This window comes from Mesoplodon mirus, assembly GCF_964341445.2.
Source record: "Mesoplodon mirus genome assembly, chromosome: 8".
In the NCBI taxonomy this organism is placed as follows: Eukaryota; Metazoa; Chordata; class Mammalia; order Artiodactyla; family Ziphiidae; genus Mesoplodon; species Mesoplodon mirus.
In genome coordinates this window covers 9,852,081-9,876,780 of record NC_138984.1, presented here as the reverse complement: position 1 = coordinate 9,876,780, position 24,700 = coordinate 9,852,081, and the positions used below count along the sequence as shown (strand labels likewise).

Below are 24,700 nucleotides of genomic sequence, written 5' to 3'. Positions count from 1 at the left end.
CAGGCATAGGGCCATTATCCCCTTTCTTGTGGACGTCAAGGCTTCTGTTGGCTAAGAAGGCTTTACAGAAACTTTCTTGGGCTGCTCTGAGTAATTAATCCCTGAGGGAACTCTGTAACTGGGCTCTTCAAGCAAGTGGCTCTCAACTCTGACTGCACTGAAACCACCTGGAGAGTTTTTAAAAATTCAGTGCCTGGGCTTCCCTGTGGCACAGTGGTTGAGAGTCTGCCTGCTGATGCAGGGGACACGGGTTCGTGCCCCGGTCCGGGAGGATCCCACATGCCGCGGAGCGGCTGGGCCCATAAGCCGTGGTCGCTGGGCCTGCGCGTCCGGAGCCTGTGCTCCGCAACGGGAAAGGCCACAACAGTGAGAAGCCCGCGTACCGCAAAAAAACAAAAAACAAAAAAAATTCAGTGCCTGGTTCCCACCTCTGGAGCTACTAACTTAATTGGCCTGAGGTGTGGCCTGCCGTCAGGATTTTTTAAGGAAGATCCACCTTTCCTTCACACAGTTTTTTTCTCTGCTGGTAGCTACAGTGTTTCTTTCTATTTGGTCCTGAGGAGGGAAATGCATACACTATTACGAAGTTTCATAACTATCTTTTTCTCCCAACCAAGACAGATTTAATCTTTGCATGTGGTATGATAGCACTCTACTGCTACAGTATTTATTTACTACTTTTAACCCCCCAAATTCCATTATCATTTATTTTGATAACTGTGTACCAATTTTCCTCTTTTCTTAAACCAACATGCCTCTTTCCTCAGTCCTTATACTTTGGGTGAAATGGACCCCAAATGCCAGCTCCAAGGGTGACTTTGTGTCTAAAGCCTGGCTAGCCAAAGTATTCCATACCATGGCCACATTGGTTCAGGGGTGGGCAGATGTCTCAATTCAAAACAATCCAAGTCAGCCTCACGGCTTTTGATTCATTGGGAGAAGACAAACTCTGCTCCAGCCATTCTGACAATGGATCCAACACAGGAAAGGAGAGATAAGACTGTTGGAGAGAGAAAAACTCAGGCTTGATGATATTGAGCCCCTGGATCAAGCCATGCTTGAGTTCATCCTGCATATTTGTTACATGAGCCAACCCACTCTTTTTTTTTTTTACTAGCCTATTTGAATTGGATTGTTTGTTACTTTAAAATCAAGCTTTTTAATGGATACAGAGATGCTCTAAAAAATATCTTATGGAAAACAAAAGGCTGTCACCTAACCTAGCCAATCCTCCTAATAAACATATAATAATAATTAAAAAACATAAATGTATGATAAGAGTAAGGGGAATGAAAGACCCAAAGGAACAGCTGTGGTCTGAGGAAATGGGGTAGAACCAGAAAAGCTTTCCCAAGCGTATTTAGGAGTTAGATATAACTGGATTCTTTTAGAATTCTCAAAGACTGCAAATAAAACATAAGCATCGTTCGGGTGTTTTCTAATTGATCGGTATCTCTTCAACTGAGTCTCATCTCTGCACCTGGACCACAAGGTTTCCGGGTTTTTAAAAGTTAACTACAACTTGGGAAGCCCTTTAAACAAGTAGTTCTAGTCCTAGTTCTAGCAGTTTGTCCCACAGAACTAGACGAACAAATGCATAAAAAACACGTGGATGAAAAGTTCTCTGCAGCAGATAAAAAATAGCAAAAAGCAAAAAATCAAAAATGAATAAATGTCCCTTTGGCAGACTCCATCTCCTCAGTGATTCTTAGAAGCTGACGTTCCTTTCTGTCCTGGCGCCTCTTCTCTTCCCCTCCGTGTGCTTTCCTGGGGGGGTCTCACACGTGCCTGTGGCTGAAATTAGGACCTATACGTAGAACCCCCCTGAACTGACCTTTCCAGCCCAGTTCTCTCCCCCATGCTCAGGTTCCTTGTTCATTGGACAATTTCACAGTTCCCTCTGACTCTTCCATGAGCTTCCTGTGCGCATGTCTTATCCTCCCCTCTCAGAGCTGCTCCCTACCCAGGAGCACCCCGTACAAGAAGGGGCCTGCACCTTCTGAAGCTGGCTTGCTCTGCCTGGCCCCAATCCTCCTCCTCTCACAGCCCATCTGTCCATGTCCCTCTGTCTCCACGGTACCACTCTAACTCATTCCACTATGCAGTTCACCTAAATTGTAAGAGATTCCTAACAGGTTTCTCTGATGCTCGAACTCCTCTGGTCCCTTCTTCTCACTTCAGCCACAGTAATCCCTCCCAAATGTTAAAGTTCTGCCCTTCCTGGGCTAAGACTATTCCTGAAGTTACTCTCCGGTGATGCCCAATCACTTGATCATGGTGTTTAAAGGCCCACCTGAGCTGGCTCCTACGATGTCTCCAGCCTTTATTGTCCTTCCATCACATTCTGTGTCACAGCTCTGCAGAACTTCTTTTTGTTCCTCAGATATGCCACCCTCCCTCTCCCCTGCCTCATGCTGTTGATTCTCTCTTCCTGGGAGGATCTCTCCTCTGCCCGCAGCCCTCACTGATTCATCTCGCTGCTGCTTCTCCTCCGGGTCTTGGTTGAAACATTAGCATCCTTGGAACACTTCCTGACTTTCCTCCCAGGCCCCAGTCTCAGTGAGGCATCCCTCTTCTCAACCACCCAATCACCCCAACACAGTTCCATCAGAGCCTTGGTCATATCTTCACACCTGCTATTCCATAAGCACCAAGAGCTAAAGCCCTACCTGTCTTATTCACTCCTGGAGCCCTTGTGATTAGCTGCCACAAGACAGGTAATCAATAAATGGCATGTGAATGATTAAGTCTTTGAAGTACATAATGCCACATTCATATGATGGAATAAAACACAGCCATTAATAACCACCCTTTAGAAAAATAATTAACAATATAAGATTATTTGAAACACAGTGTTCCCTTTTAGAAACTCATTACAAAAGAGAATGCACAGCGAGATCCAATTTCAGTTTTCTAAAACGTGCGTTAAAAAGATTTCAAAGATGTTCGCATAAAATTTAAAATGATCTCTTTTAAGTATAGAATTGTAGGGGATTTTTTTCTTTGAGCTTATCTGAGCATAGATTCCTTTGATAATCAAGAGAAAATGATAAAAGTTACGTAAAAATGTTATATAAAGTCCTGGGCTGTAACAGAAAAGAGAGTCATAGTCGAATGCAGTGACAGTGACCAGTGGTGAGTAGATCATCCCATAGGAAGGCCCTGGATCACAGTGACCAGAAGTATTGCTAAGTGTAGAATAGTTAGGAGTTGAAAATGAGGAAGGGACTCTAACAATGGCAAATTCTTCATAGAAATTACAATAAAATATAATTGGATCAATTTAAAAGAACATTTAGGTTGCGTCCATGACCTGGCTATTGTAAATAGTGCTGCAATGAACATTGGGGTGCATGTGTCTTTTTGACTTATGGTTTTCTCTGGGTATATGCCCAGTAGTGGGATTGCTGGGTCATATGGTAATTCTATTTTTAGTTTTATAAGGAACCTCCATACTGTTCTCCATAGTGGCCGAACTTAAATGTCCATCGACAGATGAATGGATAAAGATGTGGTGTGTGTGTGTGTGTGTGTGTGTGTGTGTGTGTACACACACAATGGAATATTACTCAGTCATAAAAAGGAATGAAATTGGGTCATTTGTAGAGACCTCGATGGACCTAGAAACTGTCATACAGAGTGCAGTAAGTCAGAAAGAGAAAAACAAGTATCGTATATTAATGCATATATGTGGAATCTAGGAAAATGGTACAGATAAACCGGTTTGCAAGGCAGAAATAGAGACAAAGATGTAGAGAACAAACGTATGGACACCACAGGGGGAAGCAGGGAGGGGAATGAATTCGGAGATTGAGATTGACATATATACACTAATATGTATAAAATAGATAATTAATAAGAACCTGCTGTCTAGCACAGGGAACTCTACTTCGCTGTACAGCAGAAACTAACACAACACTGTAAAACAACTACACCCCAATAAAAATAAGAATAAAAAAATAAAAGAAGAACAGTGGGAAAACACCTGCAGAAAGGGGTTATATTAAGAAGGAGAAGCCTAAGTATCTATCTTCAGCTGCCTTTTCTCAATATAATATTAGGTCACATGAAATGAGAACTAGATTGGAAAAACAGAGTCGAAGAAAAGTTTACTGAATCAAAAATAGAATATGATAAAGTCATAAACAAGCATCCTTTTACTTTCCCAGCTTTATTTGTTCAATTTCTCTCAGGCCTCGGTCTCTCTGTCAGTCCCACTTAAATATGCTGTAGGAGTCAGAGCCTAGGTCTGAATAGTTCAGAATCAGACCCTGGACTGTATCGTGTGGTATTTTGGTCCAAGTTAGACAAAAATTTCACTCTAGCTTCCTCCGACTGTTATGGTGTAGAGTTGGGGAATGTATAAGGAGATAAAATCTGCTGCAAGAAAAAATAAAAATTCCATTTATTTCTAGGGTATTTGTATTTCTATTGCAAAGCATCTTTGTTGCTTTTAAGAACAATTATATGGACATTCTGCTTCTGACATGGAAATGTAAGCTTTGAACAAACAGACTGTCCCACAAATAACTCTAAACTCCAGACCAAAAAACCCTACACCTACCTCATGACTCTGAAAGTGAACAAAAGCAGGCAAGTTTTGAAGAGGAGTCCAAATATGGAAGCAGCAGCCAGCATGGGCTGAGTTCCATGTCTGGGGAGCCCACCCTGCAGGCATTCTCAGCTGGGACTATGGCCCAGGGAGACCAAGACACTAGCATCAAACCTGCTCTTTCTGTCCAAAGGAACCCCGGGAAGGAGCCCAGGACAGTCACCCCATGAGGAGTGAGGAGGTCCTGGGGAAGAAGAGAACTAGAGAAGGGGACCCCCAAAGTCTTCATCTGAACTCTTCTTGTGTCTCTGGGTGACCCCTAAACCATACACAAATGGGGCACTGAAAGGATGAGATCCAAACCCTCGCCTCACTGCTGCTATTACTAAGTTTGCAATGAACCTAACCAGTGAGGGGCACCTGGTTACAGCAGTGAACACTGGTTAGTCCATCTTGGCTACAGTTTCCTCCCACATAACATGATACTGCTGCGACTGTTTCCAGCTCTTTCCTTATTCATGCATTCAACATGGCTCACAGGTACTCTAGTGCCAGGTGTTCCACGGAAACAGAAAAAGTTGAGCATCACTGCCTTGAGGAAGTGTAGAGTCCCGTGAGAAAAAGCAGACATGCACCCAAATAGCTCTCACACAAGGTAGAACTTGATCAGAGAAGGAGCTTGGTGCAGCAGAGAGAACACAGACTCCAGAACCAGACAAAGCTGAACTCGTACCTTGGGTCCACCAAGACCTAGAGCCTCAGGATCTGCCTTGTACAACAGTTGTGGGGATTAAATAGTGGCATCCGTATTAATCACTCACTCTCTGCTAGGCACTTTCTGTGCACTGTATACTCATTTAGTTCGTATAACAACTCATTGGGTAGATATTAATACCACCCACCCTCTAGAAATGCAGAAAATAAGGTATAGGGAATTTCAGCTTACTTGCCCAAGGTCACCAAGTGCTAAGTGATCAAACAGATTCAAACTCAAGCAGCAAGTCTGCTCGAGCCCCAGCCGTTAACTGTTATGCTTTGCTGAATAATAACTTCAAGTGCGAAACACAGTGCTTAACACAGAGTAGGCACTCAACAAGTGGGCAATATCATCACAACTGTTATTTTTACTGCTGCTGCTGTGTGATTACAATGAGTACCCACAAGAGAGAAAGAGTTGAAGTTCAAGGCGTTTACCTGAAATAATGCTAAATAATCTTTATGTGCGTGTCTAGACACACACCTTAAGAAACCAGAATTTGTGGTGACCTGTTTAGGTATAGCCTACCTCTTTTTAAAAAGAAAAGCACCAAGTTATCATTATTTATTTCTTCATTCACTCATCACACTGTAACTTCCAACTGCCATCTGCCAGCACTAAACCGAGCATCAGGACGGTTCCCAGAGGGGAAGTAGAGATAAAAGTGAGGAACAGGACCCATCACTCACTGAAATGAGTACAGCTGGTCCCCACTGCTAATGGGAGAAGCAGACAAACAAAATTCCTTGCAGTATTTTGAAACAATCTCAGAGAAACTGTGCTATGTGGAAAAATGAAAAGAAAAAGAACAAAAAGGAAATATGAACTTAGCAATAAATCAAAAATTAATCAGCATGCACCAAACACAGAAATAAAATTGTACTCACACTTAATAAGTCTTAATACCCTGCTTTGTTTCCAAAAGATGAAACTATATACCACTTGGAACGCCAAGGATCTCAGCTGTTACAATTCCTAAATGAAGTGGTGATTTAGGGATAATGCCAAATTTTAAAAGAATAAGAATAGTATTTTATTTGGGGCTTTTATGAGGACATGTTGCGCATTTCTTAAATAAATACATGCAGTTCTATATGATCCTAAGACAGTACTTTCACCAAATCCTACATACCAGGATACTGGGGAAAACAACCAAATCCCAGAACTATATAACTCCTAAATCCTTATTGGGTAACATGCCAATTTCTGAACAATACACATTATCTCAGAGATAATTTTTATGACATGTGCGGCTATTGCCTATAAATCCCTTTAAGATGAAAGGTATTACCCTGATATTTGAGTTGGACAAAAGAACTTATATGGCTAGATTACTCAAGGTTATAAAATGTAGATAAACAAATATAGTTTGGATAAACCCTTGGAACACATTGCAGTGGGATTTAACCCACAGGGCCTTCAGGCCAACGTTAAGTTTTAGACTCAGGCCTTCCTTAGAGATTATGAAACTTTTCTCTACAAACATTGCTTGAAACAACAAGATGGATTTATTGATTTAGCAAGGGATTAGGAGTAAGGACACTTAAAGGTAATAGTGAACCCTTTTACAACAAGGAAGCATGGCTGGAAGAGATAAAAAAGACATGGGGCTTCCCTGGTAGCGCAGTGGTTGGGAGTCCGCCTGCCAATGCAGGGGACACAGGTTCATGCCCCGGTCCGGGAAGATCCCACGTGCCGCGAAGTGGCTGGGCCCGTGTGCCTGCACATCCAGAGCCTGTGCTCCGCAAGGGGGGAGGCCACAACAGTGAGAGGCCCGCATACCGCAAAAAAAAAAAAAAAGACATGACCCACCCAAGGTGATAGGGCTATATTCATCACCACCATCATCATCATCATTATCATCATCATCACCATCATCACCATCATCATCATCATCATCATCATCACACCTAACATTTGTGCAACACATACTATTTGCCAAGCACAGTGCTAAGGGTTTTTAGGGTTTTTTCTGTGCTTCGTATCAACTGATAAAGGGTATGCTACTATCGTTCTCCTTTTCTAAATGAGGAAAATGAGCCTCAGAGAAGCAAAAAGCTGTAAAAGAAGTGGGTCCAGACTTCAAACCCAAGCAGTGTGACCCGAAAAACCCACATTCATAACCACTCCACTCTCCCACTCGTCATCAAGCCCAGACTCAGGTCTCCTGAGCTCCAGGCCACAGAAGGACACCAGCTGTCCACACTTGGCAACCAAGTTTCCAAGTTACAAGATCTGCATGTCTGTACAGATGGCCAACACGCACATGAAAAGATGTTCAACATCTCTAATTATTAGAGAAATGCAAATCAAAACTACAATGAGGTACCATCTCACCCAGTCAGAACGGCCATCATTAAAAGGTCTACAAATAACAATTCTGGAAAGGGTGCAGAGAAAAGGGAACCCCCCTACACTGTTGGTGGGAATGTAAACTGGTACAGCCACTATGGAAAAGAGTATGGAGGTTCCTCAAAAAATTAAAAATAGAGCTACCAAATGATTCAGCAATCCCACCCCGGGGCATATATCCAGACAAAGCTATAATTCAAAAAGATACATGCACCCCTATGTTCACTGCAGCACTATTTAGTAGCCAAGACATGGAAACAACCTAAATGTCCATTGACAGATGAATGGGCAAACAAGATGTGGTACATATATACAATGGAATACTGCTCAGCCATAAAAAAGGAATGAAATAATGCCATTTGTGGCAACATGGATGGACCTAGAGATTATCATACTAAGTGAAGTAAGTCAGAAAGAGAAAGACAAATAACGTATGATATCACTTACATGTGGAATCTAAAATATGATACCAATGAATTTATCTATAAAACAGAAACAGACTCACAGACATAGAGAACAGACTTGTGGTTGCCCAGTGGGAGGGGGGTGGGGAAGGGATGGATTGAGAGTTTGTGATTAGCAGATGCAAACTGGTATATATAGAATGAATAAACAACAGGGTCCTACTGTGTAGCATAGGGAAATATATTCAATATCCTGTTATAAACCATAATGGAAAAGAATATGAAAAAGAATGTATGTGTGTGTATATATATATACGTATATATACATATATGTGTGTATATATATATACATATATATACATATGTGTGTGTATATATATATATGAATAACTGAATCACTTTACTGTACAGCAGAAATTAACACATTGTAAATCTACTATACTTCATTAAAATTAAAAAAAATTTTTTTTAAAGATCTGCATGTCTGACCGTGGATCCAACGTTGCATTCTAAGAGTGAGAGGACTGAAGGTGAGTCCTCTATCCGGTTGCAATACTTGCCGTCATAATTGTAATGCAACAGAAGTTCATCCAAATTTTATTTATCTGTAATCCTAGCCAAGGGTGTCACACCAGAAAACGTCCTTACATTCATGTTTTTAAGATACACTGGATCAAATGATATTTCCTCAAAATCGTCATGAAGCCCCCTATGCTCACTTTGTCTCTGATTACCATATGCCTTCTCTAATAGGTGGATGCCAGGAAGGTCATTAGATTCTATGAGACGTGCCAGCACGATGCAAATGGTCACACAGGCAGGGCCGACAAATGTGCTTTACTGCTGAATGTTTTTATCACCACTGTTTTCTTTTTATTCTTTGTTCTACTTCTAATTCTCAAAAGAAAAAATTTTTAAACGAGATGCTGAAGCAAAGACGATGGCTAGACAGTAATACACAGATTTTACTTATTTGTGTATTCAAAAATACTCATATATTTAAATATACATATTTAAATACCAATAAGCGGTGATGGTAAGTATTTATAATTAGTCCTCCTCAGAGTAAAAATGCATTTAGTTCAAAATTTAAGGACCTCAAAGTTCTAAATCAAACATAAAAACAATATCAATGTAAAGAATATATACAGAGGCAATAAAACCAGCTCCCAATTATTTACCTTTGTTGTTTTCAATAAGTTAAAAATAATAAAACACTCATGACAAGTTTACTTTTGTTTCTTAACAACCCCACTCTAACCAGAATCTGAAACTGCACTTTTCAAATATGGACCTAGCTAAAATTAAGTAGAAATTCAAAGAAAAGACAGGGCTCACTGATGAAGGATAAAAATGTAAGTATAGAAGAGTGAATACCTTCCAGAAGGAGAACTCATGTGATAATTACTGTACAAGCTGTCTCTCAGGCCTCCCCAACCTTGAACTTTTGGAGAGAGGTTAAAAAGAGATGGGTCCTCAGGAAAAAATGTAACCTCTAAGGACTCAGCCCAGATCAGATGGAAAAGGATCCTTGAAGGAAATAGGATGAAGATGAAAAGGACAGAAAAGAGCAAGGATGTGAATGAGCAGTGTTGAAAGCACTATCCAGAGGGAAAACCAGTTTTAATAGCTTTCTGGACTGGGAAAGATTGTAAAAGGATTTCACTGCACTTACAAAAAAAAAAAGGAAAAAAATAATTTTTCTAGCTTTTTCCAGACTTAAGGTTTTTAAGCAGTGACATTTAGAAGTTTTAAAACCCAACAAACTGAATTTATTTTACTCATGACTATGGTTACAAAGACCATCTTTTAAAATAAACAAAATAAAATTTACTTTAAAGAATATATTCAGAGATGGTATAGGCCAAGGGTTAAGAATGTTAGTGCTAAGTTACCTGGGTTTCAATTTCTAGCTATGTGATCTCAGGCAAGTTATTTACCCTCTCATGCCTCAGTTTCTCAATCTGTTCAATGGAAATATTAATATAATTTGCTTCATAGTATTGTAACCTTCGAATGAGTTACTAAGCATAGTGTGAGTGACTTCTAAGTGTTGACTTTTAAACTAAATTAATATACAAATATCTATTAACCTCCTACTAACATAAAATATGGAACTAAAAGCTCCATGATAGGATAATGAGAGTTAGTAAGACAGAGATGAACAAAATACATTTCCCACCCTCAAAGAATATCACAGGGAAACAGGGCAGACAGAATCAACACAAACATGCAAAGGAGCAAGTAAAAATGGGGCAGAGAGCAAATAATATTAGGAAATAATTACTTATTTTCTTTGGTGTGGTATTGTAGATATCAAGGAGAATGTTCTTGTTCTGATTTATTCTGTTCTTAAACTGATTTATTTGGGGATGAAATGTGATGATGCCTATAATTTACTTTCAAATTACTTTGCAAAAAAACAAACTATAGGGGCTTCCCTGGTGGCGCAGTGGTTGAGAGTCCGCCTGCCGGTGCAGGAGATGCAGGTTCGTGCCCCGGTCCGGGAAGATCCCACATGCCGCGGAGCGGCTGGGCCCGTGAGCCATGGCCGCTGAGGCTGCGCGTCCGGAGCCTGTGCTCCGCAACGGGAGAGGCCACAACAGTGAGAGGCCCTCGTACCGCAAAAAAAAAACAAACAAACTATATATGTAAATACAAAGCCAACATGCCAAAATGTTAATCACTGCGGGGGGGGGGCGGCGGGGGGAGGAAAAAGAAAGAAAAGGAGGCAGGCAAGGGTCAAGTGCTGGCTCTGAACTTTAGAACACTGTGCAGACTTGAAACGCTTTCAAACTTGTTTTCACAGCGTGGCTGATATGAGAAAACTCCTGGAGACGCAGGCTTTTTCTAAGTGCAAGGTACTCTGTAAATATTAGTTTCTACAAAAAGCATCCTAAGAACAGGTCAGTGGGAGGGGCTGCTTTTAAAATGCTGGCTGCTGGGAGGCTTCAAAACATCGCAATGAATCCTTCCGCATTATAACTGAAGGCACTTTCCCTGGTCAGTCTTCAGTGAAGGTAAACCTCCGGATGAAAGTCTTCCTATGAAGACTTGCTGGGAAATTCATCTCCATCATTTCAATTCTAAATCATCACATTTTCTCTAGGCTTTATCAAGACAGCATGGAGGAATTGATAGGCTACTGGATAAAGGAGAAGGTCTCTAGACAACCCTATTGACGGCCAGGTTTAAATGACTATCTATAGACCAAGGTCTCTGTGTATAGACTTGGCCCAGACATCCCCGCTCACTTCCAGACTCACAGCAACTGCCCAGCTGCCGTCTCCACTTGAATGTCACACTCAACGTGTCCAAAATAGAACACTTTTCCTCCATGTTTCTTTTTCTCCATGAATGGCACAACCAACCGTAAAGTAAGAGAAGCCGCAGACTTGCCCCATCACTCTCCCTCCCCCTCCATATCCCATCCATCAACAGGCCCCTCCATTTTCCCTGCCAAGTTCTCCCAAATCCATCAGCTTCTCTCCTTTTCAAATTCTACCTTCCCTTCCTAGCAGTCAACATCGATTTCCCAGATTTCTACAACAGTCCCCCAAACTTTTCTGCTTACTCCCAGTCTTGTCTCTCTCCAACCCACATTCCACACTGCTCCACAAGAAAAATGTCAAATTCCTGTTTACATTTTTCAGTGGTTTAATAGTAATAATCATTATTAGGAAAAGAGTCATGATAAGGTGCCTAATACTTACTGAGCACTTAGCCAGGCACTGTGCTAAGCACTTGACCTAAGCATCTTCTCATTCCATCCTCAGGGGCCCTAGGAAGTGGGCGTTATCACTGTCCTAATTCTACAGATTAAAAAACTGAGACACACAGGCTTCCCTGGTGGCGCAGTGGTTGAGAGTCCACCTGCTGATGCAGGGGACACGGGTTCGTGCCCCGGTCTGGGAAGATCCCACATGCCGCGGAGCGGCTAGGTCCATGAGCCATGGCCGCTGAGCCTGCGCGTCCGGAGCCTGTGCTCCGCAACGGGAGAGGCCACAACAGTGAGAGGCCGGCGTACCGCAAAAAAAAAAGAAACCAAAAACAAACAAACAAAACCAAAAAAAAGACAAAAAACTGAGACACAGAGAAGTATGAAATCGCTTGCCCAAGCACAGAGCTGGTGAGCAAGAGGCAAAACGGGCTTCAAACCTAAGCCTCTGCCCTCCAGTCTGGGTTGAATATGACATGCCCCAACACCACGCACAAAGCCCTGTGAAGCCCTGAGGACTCAGCCGTCGTCACCCACTTTCTTCCCCTTTCCCTTTGTTCCTCGGTGATGCCCTCAACTGCGCCAGCCTCCTCCTTCTCGTCATTCAGGGTCTTCACACGTGGGCATCTCTCCCGGGTCCCCAAAGCTAAGCAGATCCTTGTGCATCTTCAAGGCACCGATTCCTGCTTGTAACTATGGACTTACCTGTGTCTGTACCATGGGAGGGGCCCTTTCAGCTTTGCCAACCCTAGGGCCCAGCACCCAGCTCAGTGCCTGGCATGTAGGATGTGCTTGGCAAATCTTTATCAACTAGAAAACGGAGCATGAGTGAGCACAAAATTCCTGGGCTCTGGTTCAAGGGTCATCCTTTACTACCAGTGTGACTTTGTGCAAGTCACTACCTCTCAGAGCCTCTGGGCTGGCATCTGAACTTCCTGGCAGCAATCAGAACTATGTTAATAAAGCACTTTGGAGCTTTCAAAGACCTCTCCCCAAAATCCCATTCGATCCCAAAATGTCCCTGTGAGGGAAGCAGGGTCCTCATCACACATATTCACTAGAAAAGGGAAAGGAGGGTCGGATGGGGTTGGGGAATTAATGATTTGTCAGCAGTCAATCAGCCGCTGACCCTGAAGCCCGCCCTTGACTCTAAGCACAGCCTACAACCAGAGTTAGATGGCAAACGACTAACCCAGGGTGTGGCAAAGCTGTAAGAAACTGCCCGGCGCTCTGTACATTGGGTGACAATTGGTGCCGCTGACTCACTCATCCGCCTGCCAACGTTTCCAGTTTTCCCGTTTGCTTAAGACGCTCAAGTGAAGAGTGGAGATGGTCCAGCACATTTAACTCCATTATCATGGTAACCACATCCATCACAAGCACACACAGCTTGGGGATAACCAAAAGAGCCACAGCCACTCGTTCCTGCCTCTGCCCAGGGGAGCAGAAGCCGGGACACAGAATTCACTTCCTTAGCCACTGTTCAGTGGTCAAACTATGAAAGCGGATGAGGCACTGTCGACAGTGGCTGCCACCCCTGGCAACCCTGAGCCCTCGGGTTACCCAGGAGGTCGGTGGCCTTTTATCAACACCCGTCTGTACCACTGCCCCACTCCAGCCTCTCAGCCAGGGGCAGTTCAGGTTATTCTGAGTACAGAGATGTTTCCTTATACACGCAGACGCTACATTTAATCTCTTCAAAGGATGTCAGCCTACTCTATGTAGTTGTCAAGGTCACTTCTGTGGATCAGGAGCTCACATGCTCCTGATTATGTTGGGGGGGGGGGACACCTCTAATATCATGTTATTCTTACAATATTAAAGGTTTATAGCCTTCCATAACATCCTTCCAAGCAGAAATGGGAAGAAAATTTCCTCCAAGTACAAAATCATTCCTTGAACACCGGTTCCATAGCTGGGATTATCTGCCTGCTTCTTCAAGGTGAAACTGAAAACAGTACAACTATTTCTTTTATTAAAAGTAGCTCTAAAGATGTGGCTTTCCAGGGGACTAGAAGTCTCCAAGATGTTATAAAGCTGATTTAAAGACAAAAACAGGTGAACTTTATGTTGAAATTTTTTTAACGTAAACCAAATGCATAGTTTAAAAAATAGGAATCTTAACAAGTGAAACTTGCCATTAGGAAGAAATTCCATTTTATTATAGTTATTCATTTTCAACATATAAATGAAAATTGCAGAAATTTTGAGATTATGTCTAATATTCAGACATAATTTCTAAGCTATTCTAGCACAGAGCTTAAAAGGAAAGGACCATCTTATATCTTGTTTTATGAATGGAACAAAATAGGAAGTTCTCTTGAGTAGAGATTTTTCAGAAAATTGAAGTACAAGGTCATCAAATTAATGTATGATTTAAACTGGAAAACGTAAGTTATTCCTGGGGTAATAATATTTACCTTCTGGACACTGGCAGGTGAATCCACTGAGATCAGAAATGCAGGTTGCTCCATTCCTGCATGGGTCTAGGATACAATAGTCAATCTTGGATTGGCAAAGCTCTCCAGTATAACCTGAACAAAACAAGACAGACATTTATAAAATATTTTGTCTCAAAACTCTGATGAACCACCCCATGAATTGATGCAGTCAACTGGTACCCATCCAACCAAGGCAGCAGCATTAAGCTAGTCTCCCAGGCAATCCTTGATCTAATTTGGTTTTACAACAAGAAACAATCAGAGCCGTTTAGAATCATAGTTCAAAAGTCATTTGCTTTGCAAAAATCTTTATTGCAGGACTTCCCTAGTGGCGCAGTGATTAAGAATCCACCTGCCAATGCAGGGAACACGGGTTCAAGCCCTGGTCCAGGAAGATCCCACATGCCATGGAGCAACTAAGCCTGTGCACCACAACTACTGAGCCTGTGCCCTAGAGCCCGCGAGCCACAACTACGGAAGCCTGTACGCCTAGAGCCCATGCTCTGCAACAAGAGAAGCCACTGCAATGAGAAGCCCATGCACCGCAACGAAGAGTAGTCCCCGCTCGCCACAACTAGAGAAAGCCCACACAGCAACGAAGACCCAACGCAGCCAAAAAAAAAAAATCTTTATGCAAAGAGATACTTTTTTCAACGTTAGCTCCGAATTTTATTTTAAAATATTAGTCAGAACCTTCAGAAACAGCTTGAAGACCACTGTCTTTTCCTTCTGACCTAAGGAAAAACAGGCTCTATAATATAATGTCTTGCTTGACCACTGAGATGACAGCCACTTTCCCAAGGTCATCCCAGTAGCTATTAAAAAAAAAAAACACTAGGAAAATTGCCAGGTAGGTATTAAAATTTTTTAACTTTTTATATTTTACAGCTAGAAGACCCTCGGTGTTCAATTCACACCCTATCCCTTCATTTTAAAGACAAAAAGGTTGAGACACATATAATATTAAGCACATGTCTGTGTGCATCTTAATTCTAATTTTTTTTTTTTTTTCTTTTTGTGGGCCTCTCACTGTTGTGGCCTCTCCCATTGTAGAGCACAGGCTCCGGACGCGCAGGCTCAGCGGCCATGGCTCACGGGCCCAGCCGCTCCCCAGCATGTGGGATCTTCCTGGACTGGTGCACAAACCCGTGTCCCCTGCATCGGCAGGCGGACTCTCAACCACTGCACCACCAGGGAAGCCCCCTTAATTCTAATTTGAAGCACAAACCCAACCCAGTAAATTTTCTCAGTGAAGCAAGCCTCCAGTGGTGATTTTTTTGGGTAATAACATAACCACATATGTGTGATGAGAAAATAAGGACTTGTATCTATTGGAATACCCATGCAGCTGAGAAGTCTCAAATAAATTCCCAATACTTTAACCTTGAAAACAAAGCCCCCCAAAAGGCAAGTTTAAAAAATAACATGCAATTATGTTTTTTAGTTTAAAGTGGAAAATGATTATGAAAGAAAATTTGGAAAATACAAGATTTAAAATAGAAAGAGAAAAAAGTTACCCTTAGTTATGTTATTTGAGTGACAGAATTATTAATACTTTGGAGATAATTCCTATCAGAAATGTTTATGCACAGATATTTCCTGCAAAATTATAATCATACTCTTAACATTTTGTGCTTTCCAGGATGTACATAAAGTACATTAAAAACTTGTCTTTCTGAATTATTCATTTTGAAAGACTGTCATTAGCACATGTATTTGCAAAAATAAATCAATGTTAGGAGAAAGATGATTGGCCTGAGCTTCAATGGCCTGCCAAACTAGTCTAAATTACAGACTGTGATCATGGAGGTCATTGTTTGCAATCCTACTCTTCCTTACAGGCTTTAAGACAGTCTAGGGGACTGTAGCTAATTCACGGGTACGAAAAGAGTAAGATAGTCATGTAAACTAAAAATCCAAACACCAGAACAAAAATCTACTCCAAAATTCAGAACAGAATATCTTAATATAACAATTTTATGTTAACATATTTTCAAATAGAATGTCTAAATTCAGAATAATTCACATTTTGTCCATTTAATTTCATCTAGTCTCATACTTCCATATCATCCCTGTGGGTATCTTAAAGAAAACGCCTTGTCACCTATAAAGACTTCATTATGCATCCCTAACTAAAAGAGATTTATTTTGAAAAGATCACTTTTAATGGCCTCCTTAATGAATGTCTGGTCCCATTTACAAATTCAGTTAAACACTCTATATTTATTAATATCAACAATTTCTTTTTAAGAACCACATTGTCTGATAATACACAAATCTTCCCAGGCTAATAGATCTAAATTGTTTTTCTGTTGTTGTTGTTTGGTTTTTTTTGGCTGCTCTCTGCGGATTGCAGGATCTTCATTTCCTGACCAGGGATTGGATCCAGGCCACCTGCAGTGGAAGTGCAAAGTCCTAACCACTAGACAGCCAGGGAATTCCCTAACAGATCTAATATTAAATTAAAACTATAAGCAAGGTGAATCTTCAGTGCTGTTAAATTCTCCAATATCGTACTCAAGTTTAGTAAGATTTCAATCCAAGAGGATAATCCATGTTTGTGATGTGTGGATGTTAGGGACTGTCATAATGGTTAGGGGGTCACACCGGCATTCCATGGTGGAGATGTTGAAGCCCTGCACAGCCTAAAATGGTCCAGAATAACACAGTTTTCTCACTCAAATGCCAGTAGTCCCCTCCAATGAAGAACACTGCTCAAGGATCAGTCACTATACCATTGCTTTCTGTTCCCAAGCTTTAAAAGCATTATATATTTGGGGTTTTTTTGTGTGACTTTTTTTTTTTTAACACCTTTAATGGAGTATAATTGCTTTACATTGTTGTGTTAGTTTCTGGTGTATAACAACGTGAAGCAGCTATACGTATACATATATCCCCATATCCCCGCCCTCTTGCGTTTCCCTCCCACCCTCCCTATCCTACCCCTCTAGGTGGTCACAAAGCACCAAGCTGATCTCCCTGTGCTATGTGGCTGCTCCCCACTATCTATTTTACATTTGGTAGTGTATATATGTCAATTCTACTCTCTCACTTCGTCCCAGCTTACCTTTCCCAATTCCTTTGTCCTCAAGTCCATTCTCTATGTCTGCATCTTTATTCCTGTCCTGCCCTTAGATTCATCAGAACCATTTTTTTTAGATTCCATATATATGTGTTAGCATATGGTAATTGTTTTTCTCTTTCTGACTTACTTCACTCTGTATGACAGACTCTAGGCCCATCAACCTCACTACAAATAACTCAATTTCATTTCTTTTCATGGCTGAGCAATATTCCATTGTATATATGTGCCACATCTTCTTTATCCATTCATCTGTCGATGGACACTTAAGTTGCTTCCATATCCTGGCTATTGTAAATAAAGCTGCAATGAACACTGTGGTACATGACTCTTTTTGAATTATGGTTTTCTCAGGGTATATGCCCAGTAGTGGGATCGCTGGGTCCTATGGTAGTTCTATTTTTAGTTTTTTAAGGAGCCTCCATGCTGTTCTCCATAGTGGCTGTATCAATTTACATTGCCACCAACAGTGCAGGAGGGTTCCATTTTCTCCACATCCTCTCCAGCATTTATTGTCTGTAGATTTTTTGGTGATGGCCACTCTGACTTGTGTGAGGTGATACCTCACTATACTTTTGATTTGCATTTCTCTAATGATTAGTGATATTAAGCATCTTTTCATGTGTTTGCTGGCAATCTGTATATCTTCTTTGGAGAAATGCCTATTTAAGTCTTCTGCCCATTTCTGGATTGGGTTGTTTTTGTTTTTTTGATATTGAGCTGCATGAGCTGCTTGTATATTTTGGAGATTAATCCTTTGTCAGTTGCTTAATTTGCAAATATTTTCTCCCATTCTGAGGGTTGTCTTTTAGTCTTGTTTATGGTTTCCTTTGCTGTGCAAAAGCTTTTAAGTTTCATTAGGTCCCATTTGTTTATTTTTGTTTTTATTTCCATTTCTCTAGGAGGTGGGTCCAAAAGGATCTTGCTGTGATTTATGTCATAGAGTGTTCTGCCTGTGTTTTCCTCTATGAGTTTTATAGTGTCTGGTCTTACCTTTAGGTCTTTAATCCATTTTAGTTTATTCTTGTGCATGGTGTTAGAGAGTGTTCTAATTTCATTCTTTTACGTGTAGCTGTCCACTTTTCCCAGCACCACTTATTGAAGAGACTGTCTTTTCTCCATTGTATATTCTTGCCTCCTTTATCCAAGATAAGGTGACCATATGTGCATGGGTTTATCCCTGGGCTTTCTATCCTGTTCCATTGATCTATATTTCTGTTTTTGTCCCAGTACCATACTGTCTTGATTACTGTAGCTTTGTAATATAGTCTGAAGTCAGGGAGCCTGATTCCTCCAGCTCCGTTATTCTTTCTCAAGATTGTAAAAGCATTATATTAAAGATCTTTAAAATATGGAAAACATGGAACTATAAAGAAAAATGCCCTCTGTAATTAGCTGGACTGCAAAGTATACCCATATTGCCATGTCTATGAGTTCAGTATAACTGGAGATGAGAAACAACAAGTGGAGGAGTGTGGGAGGGATGAGAGACAGGCAGAGAGGCGGGGCTGGGGTTATGGGATGTTGGGGATTACCCAGCATCCTTAGCTGCAGGTGGCCAGTTGGTCAGCTGTGGGCAATAACCAGCCTATGGATCTGCTGAGCCACAGTTCAGGACCTGATGCTTGTCCACATGGGGCCAGGTATTACTACCGGCCTCAAGCAAGTGGCTAGTTGGAAGTTCCCAGAGTACCACCACTGACTGCATTGCTCTCACTGACCAACTGAGGCCAGCTCTTAGAGAGAAGAGATAGAGGGCAAGGAACCATGAGCACCCAGCATCTGACTCAAAGGGCTCTTAAACACCAGTGAGTCATTTCTTAGACCCTCAGAGAGCAGAGACTTACCTGCAGTTGTCAGACAAATCATTGACATTGAGCTATATGTGATACTCTGAGCTGGATACCTAAGCCTTGTAGATCTCCCTTCCTGTGTCTTTTGTTTTTTAATTTGATGTCATAACCACAGAGTCAAAGCTAAATGAGGGATTGGTAGGACTTTAAATGAACAAAGACAGTTAAAGCTTTGCCTGGGTTCTTCCTTCCACCCTGCAGAAAGCTAGTCCCTTTCTGGGGAATGAAGTAACTATGCCAATCGTAAATAACGTCTCTTTATCCTACCAAAGCAGTGACAGGCACCCAGAGAACCTGGTAGAAGATGGTCAAGCCAGACTGTGATGGTGTCAACACAGTGGGTGGGAGAGGTAGTAAGCGGCGACCATTGGTGTGTGTCAGGGAGGATTTGTTCCAGCACACACACGAATGTATGTATTTCAGGCATTTCAGGCCTTGAAGATCTACATTGTAAGTTCCCAAGGGGAAGGCTGACAAAACACAGAGAAAGGCCTGCATAGACACAGAAGGATGCAGAAGAGATGTGACTGTCATTTACACTTCCCTAAAAATGCACAGCAGTGACAAGCTTCCTTCATTTTGGTTCCCAAATGACAGAAGTCTATACCTAACTATGGAGGCCAATATCAGTAAACATCTCCATTCCTGTCCTTCCAGCTAGCAATATGGTGCCTCCTCATAACCAAACCATAAGCACTCACGGACCGCCTTCCAAATTATCATCGCAACCATATGACGCCATTCATATTGTCTAGTTCCAGTCATCGCTGCCTCCTACCAGGACTCAAACAATGGTCCCCCAACCCATCTCTTGATGAGTACACTTGATTTCTTAAAATCAATTCTACATGGGAGCAGCCAGACAGATCTTTTAAAGATATAATTTATATCCTATTATTTTTATATTTAAAACCCTCCAGTGGTTTCCCCAAAAGCTTGGAATAAGACCCAAACACTTCACCCCATGGCTAAAAAGCACACCATGACCTGGCCCCTGCCTCCTCATCTTCACTCTCCCCATTGACCACAATGCTGCAGCCTCCTGGGGCCCTGTTCTGTTCCCAAACATGCCTAGCTCCTTTTCAGTCTTTAGCACTGTTTTCATGCTGTGGTCTCAGGACCACACAAGGACATGAGAGGGACGCTGGATACAACACAAGCAGTTATGATGCTGCCCTAGAAAGAGATGCATGGTGCAAATTTTAAACTGTCGTGTAATACAGAAATCACTAAGAAGGAAGTTAGCAACTAACTTTAGGAGGGGAGGGGGATAAGATGGAGATGCAGCAGAATTTCACCTGGAAAATCAGGAGATAAAGACGAGAGCAGTTAGAGGATTTGGTTGAAGATGGCGAAGTAGAAGGACGTGCGCTCACCCCCTCTTGTGAGAGCACCGGGATGACAATTAACTTCTAAACAATCATCAACAGGAAGACACTGGAACTCACCAAAAATGATACCCCACATCCAAAGAGAGAAGACGCAATGAGATGGTAGGAGGGGCGCAATCACAATAAAATCAAATCCCATAATTGTTGGGTGGGTGACTCACAAACTGAAGAACAATTATACCACAGAAAGCCACTCATTGGTGTGAAGGTTCTGAGCCCCACATCAGGCTTCCCAACCTGGGGGTCTGGCAATGGGAGGAGGAATTCCTAGAAAATCAGACTTTGAAGGCTAGCGGGATCTGACTGCAGGACATCAACAGGACTGGGGGAAACAGAGACTCCGCTCTTGGAGGGCACACACAAAGTAGTGTGCGCATCAGGACACAGTGGGTAGGAGCAGTGACCCCATAGGAGACTGAACCAGACCCACCTGCTAGTGTTGGAGGGTCTCCTGCACTGGTCGGGGGGTGGCTGTGGCTCACTGTGGGGACAAGGACACTGGCAGCAGAAGTTCTGGAAAGTACTACTTGGTATGGTCCCTCCCAGAGTCAACCATTAGCCCCACCAAAGAGCCTGTAGCCTCCAGTGCTGGGTCACCTCAGGCCAAACAACCAACAGGGAGGCAACTCAGCCCCACCCATCAGCACACAAGTGGATTACAGTTTTACTGAGCTCTGCCCACCAGAACAATACCCAGCTCTACCCACCACCAGTCCCTCCCATCAGAAAGCTTGCTCAAGCTTCTGAGATAGCCTCATCCACCAGAGGGCAGACAGCAGAGGCAAGAAAAACAACAATCCTGCAGTTTGTGGAACGAAAACCACATTCACAGAAAGATAGACAAAATGAAAAGGCAGGGGACTATGTACCAGATGAAGGAACAAGATAAAACCCCAGAAAAACAACTAAATGAAGTGGAGATAGGCAACCTTCCAGAAAAAGAATTCAGAACAATGATAGTAAAGATGATCCAAGACCTCAGAAAAACAATGGGGGCAAGATCGAGAAGATGCAAGAAATGTTTAACAAACACCTAGAAGAATTAAAGAACACCTAGAAGAATTAAAGAAAAAACAAACAGAGATGAACAATACAATAACTGAAATGGAAACTGCACTAGAAGGAATCAATAGCAGAAAAACTGAGGCAGAAGAACGGATAAGTGACCTGGAAGACAGAATGCTGGAACTCACTGCTGCGGAACAGAATAAAGAAAAAAGAATGAAAAGAAATGAAGACAGGGCTTCCCTGGTGGCGCAGTGGTTGAGAGTCCACCTGCCGATACAGGGGACATGGGTTCATGCCCCGGTCTGGGAATATCCCACATGCTGCAGAGTGGCTGGGCCCGTGAGCCATGACTGCTGAGCCTGTGCGTCCGGAGCCTGTGCTCCACAATGGGAGAGGCCACAACAGTGAGAGACCCACGAATCGCAAAAAAAAAAAAAAAAAAGAAATGAAGACAGACTAAAAGACCTCTGGGACAATACTAAACACACCAACATTCGCCTTATAGGGGTCCCAGAATGAGAAGAGAGAGAGAAAGGACCCAAGAATATATTTGAAGAGATTATAGTCGAAAACTTCCGTAACATAGGAAAGGAAATAGCCACCCAAGTCCAGTAACAACAGAGAGTCCCCGGCAAGATAAATCCAAGGAGAAACATGCCGAGACACATAGTAATCAAACTGACAAAAATTGAAGACAAAGTATTAAAAACAACAAGGGAAAAATGACAAATAACATACAACGGAACTCCCATAAGGTTAACAGCTGATTTCTCAGCAAAAACTCTACAAGCCAGAAGGGAGTGGCACGATATATTTAAAGTGATGAAAGGGAAGAACCTACAACCAAGATTACTCTACCCAGCAAGGATCTCATTCAGATTTGATGAAGAAATCAAAAGCTTTACAGACAAGCAAAAGCTAAGACAATTCAGCACCACCAAACCAGCTCTACAACAAATGCTAAAGGAACTTCTCTAAGTGGGAAACACAAGAGAAAAAAAGGACCTACAAAAACAAACCCATAACAATTAAGAAAATGGTAAGAGCAACATACATATTGATAATTACCTTAAATGTGAATGGATTATGCTCTAACCAAAAGACACAGCCTCACTGAAAGGATACAAATTAAGACCCATATATATGCTGTCTACAAGAGACCCACTTCAGACCTAGGGACACATACAGACTGAAAGTGAGGGGACGGAAAAGGATATTCCATGCAAATGGAAATCAAAAGAAAGCTGGAAGAGCAATACTCACATCAGATAAAATTGACTTTAAAGTAAAGAATGTTACAAGAGACAAGGAAGGACACTACATAATGATCAAGGGATCAATCCAAGAAGAAGATATAACAATTATAAATATATATGCACCCAACATAGGAGCACCTCAATACTTAAGGCAAATGCTAGCAGCTATAAAAGAGGAAATCAACAGTAACACAATAATAGTGGGGGACTTTAACACCTCACTTACACCAATGGACAGATCATCCAGACAGAAAATTAATAAGGAAACACAAGCTTTAATAACATAAGAGACCAGGTAGATTTAATTGATATTTATAGGACATTCCATCCAAAAACAGCAGATTACACTTTCTTCTCAAGTGCACATGGAACATTCTCCAGGATATATCATATCTTGGGTCACAAATCAAGCCTCGGCAAATTTAAGAAAATTGAAATCATATCAAGCATCTTTTCCAACCACAACACTATGAGATTAGAGATAAAAGGGAAAAAAACGTTAGAAACACAAGCACATGGAGGTTAAACAATACGTTACTAAATAACCAAGAGATCACTGGAGAAATCGAAGAGCAAACCAAAAAATGCCTAGAGACAAATGACAACGAAAACATGATGATCCAAAACCTATGGGATGCAGCAAAAGCAGTTCTAAGAGGGAAGTTTATACCAATACAAGCCTACCTCAAGAAACAAGAAAAATCTCAAATAAACAATCTAACCTTACACCTAAAGGAACTAGAGAAAGAAGAACAAACAAAGCCCAAAGTTAGCAGAAGGAAAGAAATCATAAAGATCAGAGCAAAAATAAATGAAATAGAAACAAAGAAAACAATAGCCAAGATCAATAAAACTAAAAGCTGGTTCTTTGAGAAGATAAACAAAATTGATAAACCTTTAGCCAGTCATAAAGAAAAAGAGGGGGAGGACTCAATAAAATTAGAAATGAAAAAGGAGAAGTTACAACAGACACCACAGAAATACAAAGCATCATGAGAGACTACTACAAGCAGCTCTATGCCAATAAAATGGACAACCTGGAAGAAATGGACAAATTCTTCCAAAGGTACAGCCTTCCAAGACTGAACCAAGAAGAAATAGAAAATATGAACAGACCAATCACAAGTAATGAAATTGAAACTGTGATTAAAAATCTTCCAACAAAGAAAAGTCCAGGACCAGATGGCTTCACAGGTGAATTCTATCAAACGTTTAGAGAAGAGCTAACACCCATCCGTCTCAAACTCTTCCAAAAAATTGTAGTGGAAGGAACATTCCCAAACACATTCTACAAGGCCACCATCATCCTGATACCAAAACCAGTCAAAGGTATCACGAAAAAAGAAAACTGCAGACCAATATCACTGACGAATATAGATGCAAAAATTCTCAGCAAACTACAAACAAACAGAATCCAGCAACACATTAAAAGGATCCTACACCATGATCAAGTGGGATTTATCCCAGGGACACAAGGATTCTTCAATATACGCAAATCAATCAATGTGATATACCATATTAAAAACTGAAGAAGAAAAACTATATGATCTCAATAGATGCAGAAAAAGCTTTTGACAAAATTCAACACCGATTTATGATTAAACACTCTCGGAAAGTGGGCATAGAGGGAACCTACCTCAACATAATAAAGGCCATATACGACAAACCCACGGCAAACATCATTCTCAATGGTGAAGAACTGAAAGCATTTCCTCTAAGATCAGGAATAAGACAAGGATGTCCACTCTCGCCACTATTATTCAACATAGTTTTGGAAGTCCTAGCCACAGCAATCAGAGAAGAAAAATAAAGGAATACAAATTGGAAAAGAAAAAGTAAAATTGTCACTGTTTGCAGATGATATGAAACTATACATAGAGAATCCT

General features: G+C 41.5%; 1 protein-coding gene across 1 annotated transcript in view; it reads right to left on the bottom strand.

Moving 5' to 3' along the window:
* Nucleotides 1-24,700, bottom strand: part of DNER (delta/notch like EGF repeat containing) — a gene marked incomplete at both ends in the record, with an annotated part of 331,941 nt that overhangs the window by 86,249 nt on the left and 220,992 nt on the right. The window contains one exon of the mRNA XM_082631051.1: nt 14,204-14,317. Coding sequence (XP_082487177.1) covers nt 14,204-14,317 — 114 coding nt within the window. The remainder of the gene's footprint in view (nt 1-14,203; nt 14,318-24,700) is intronic.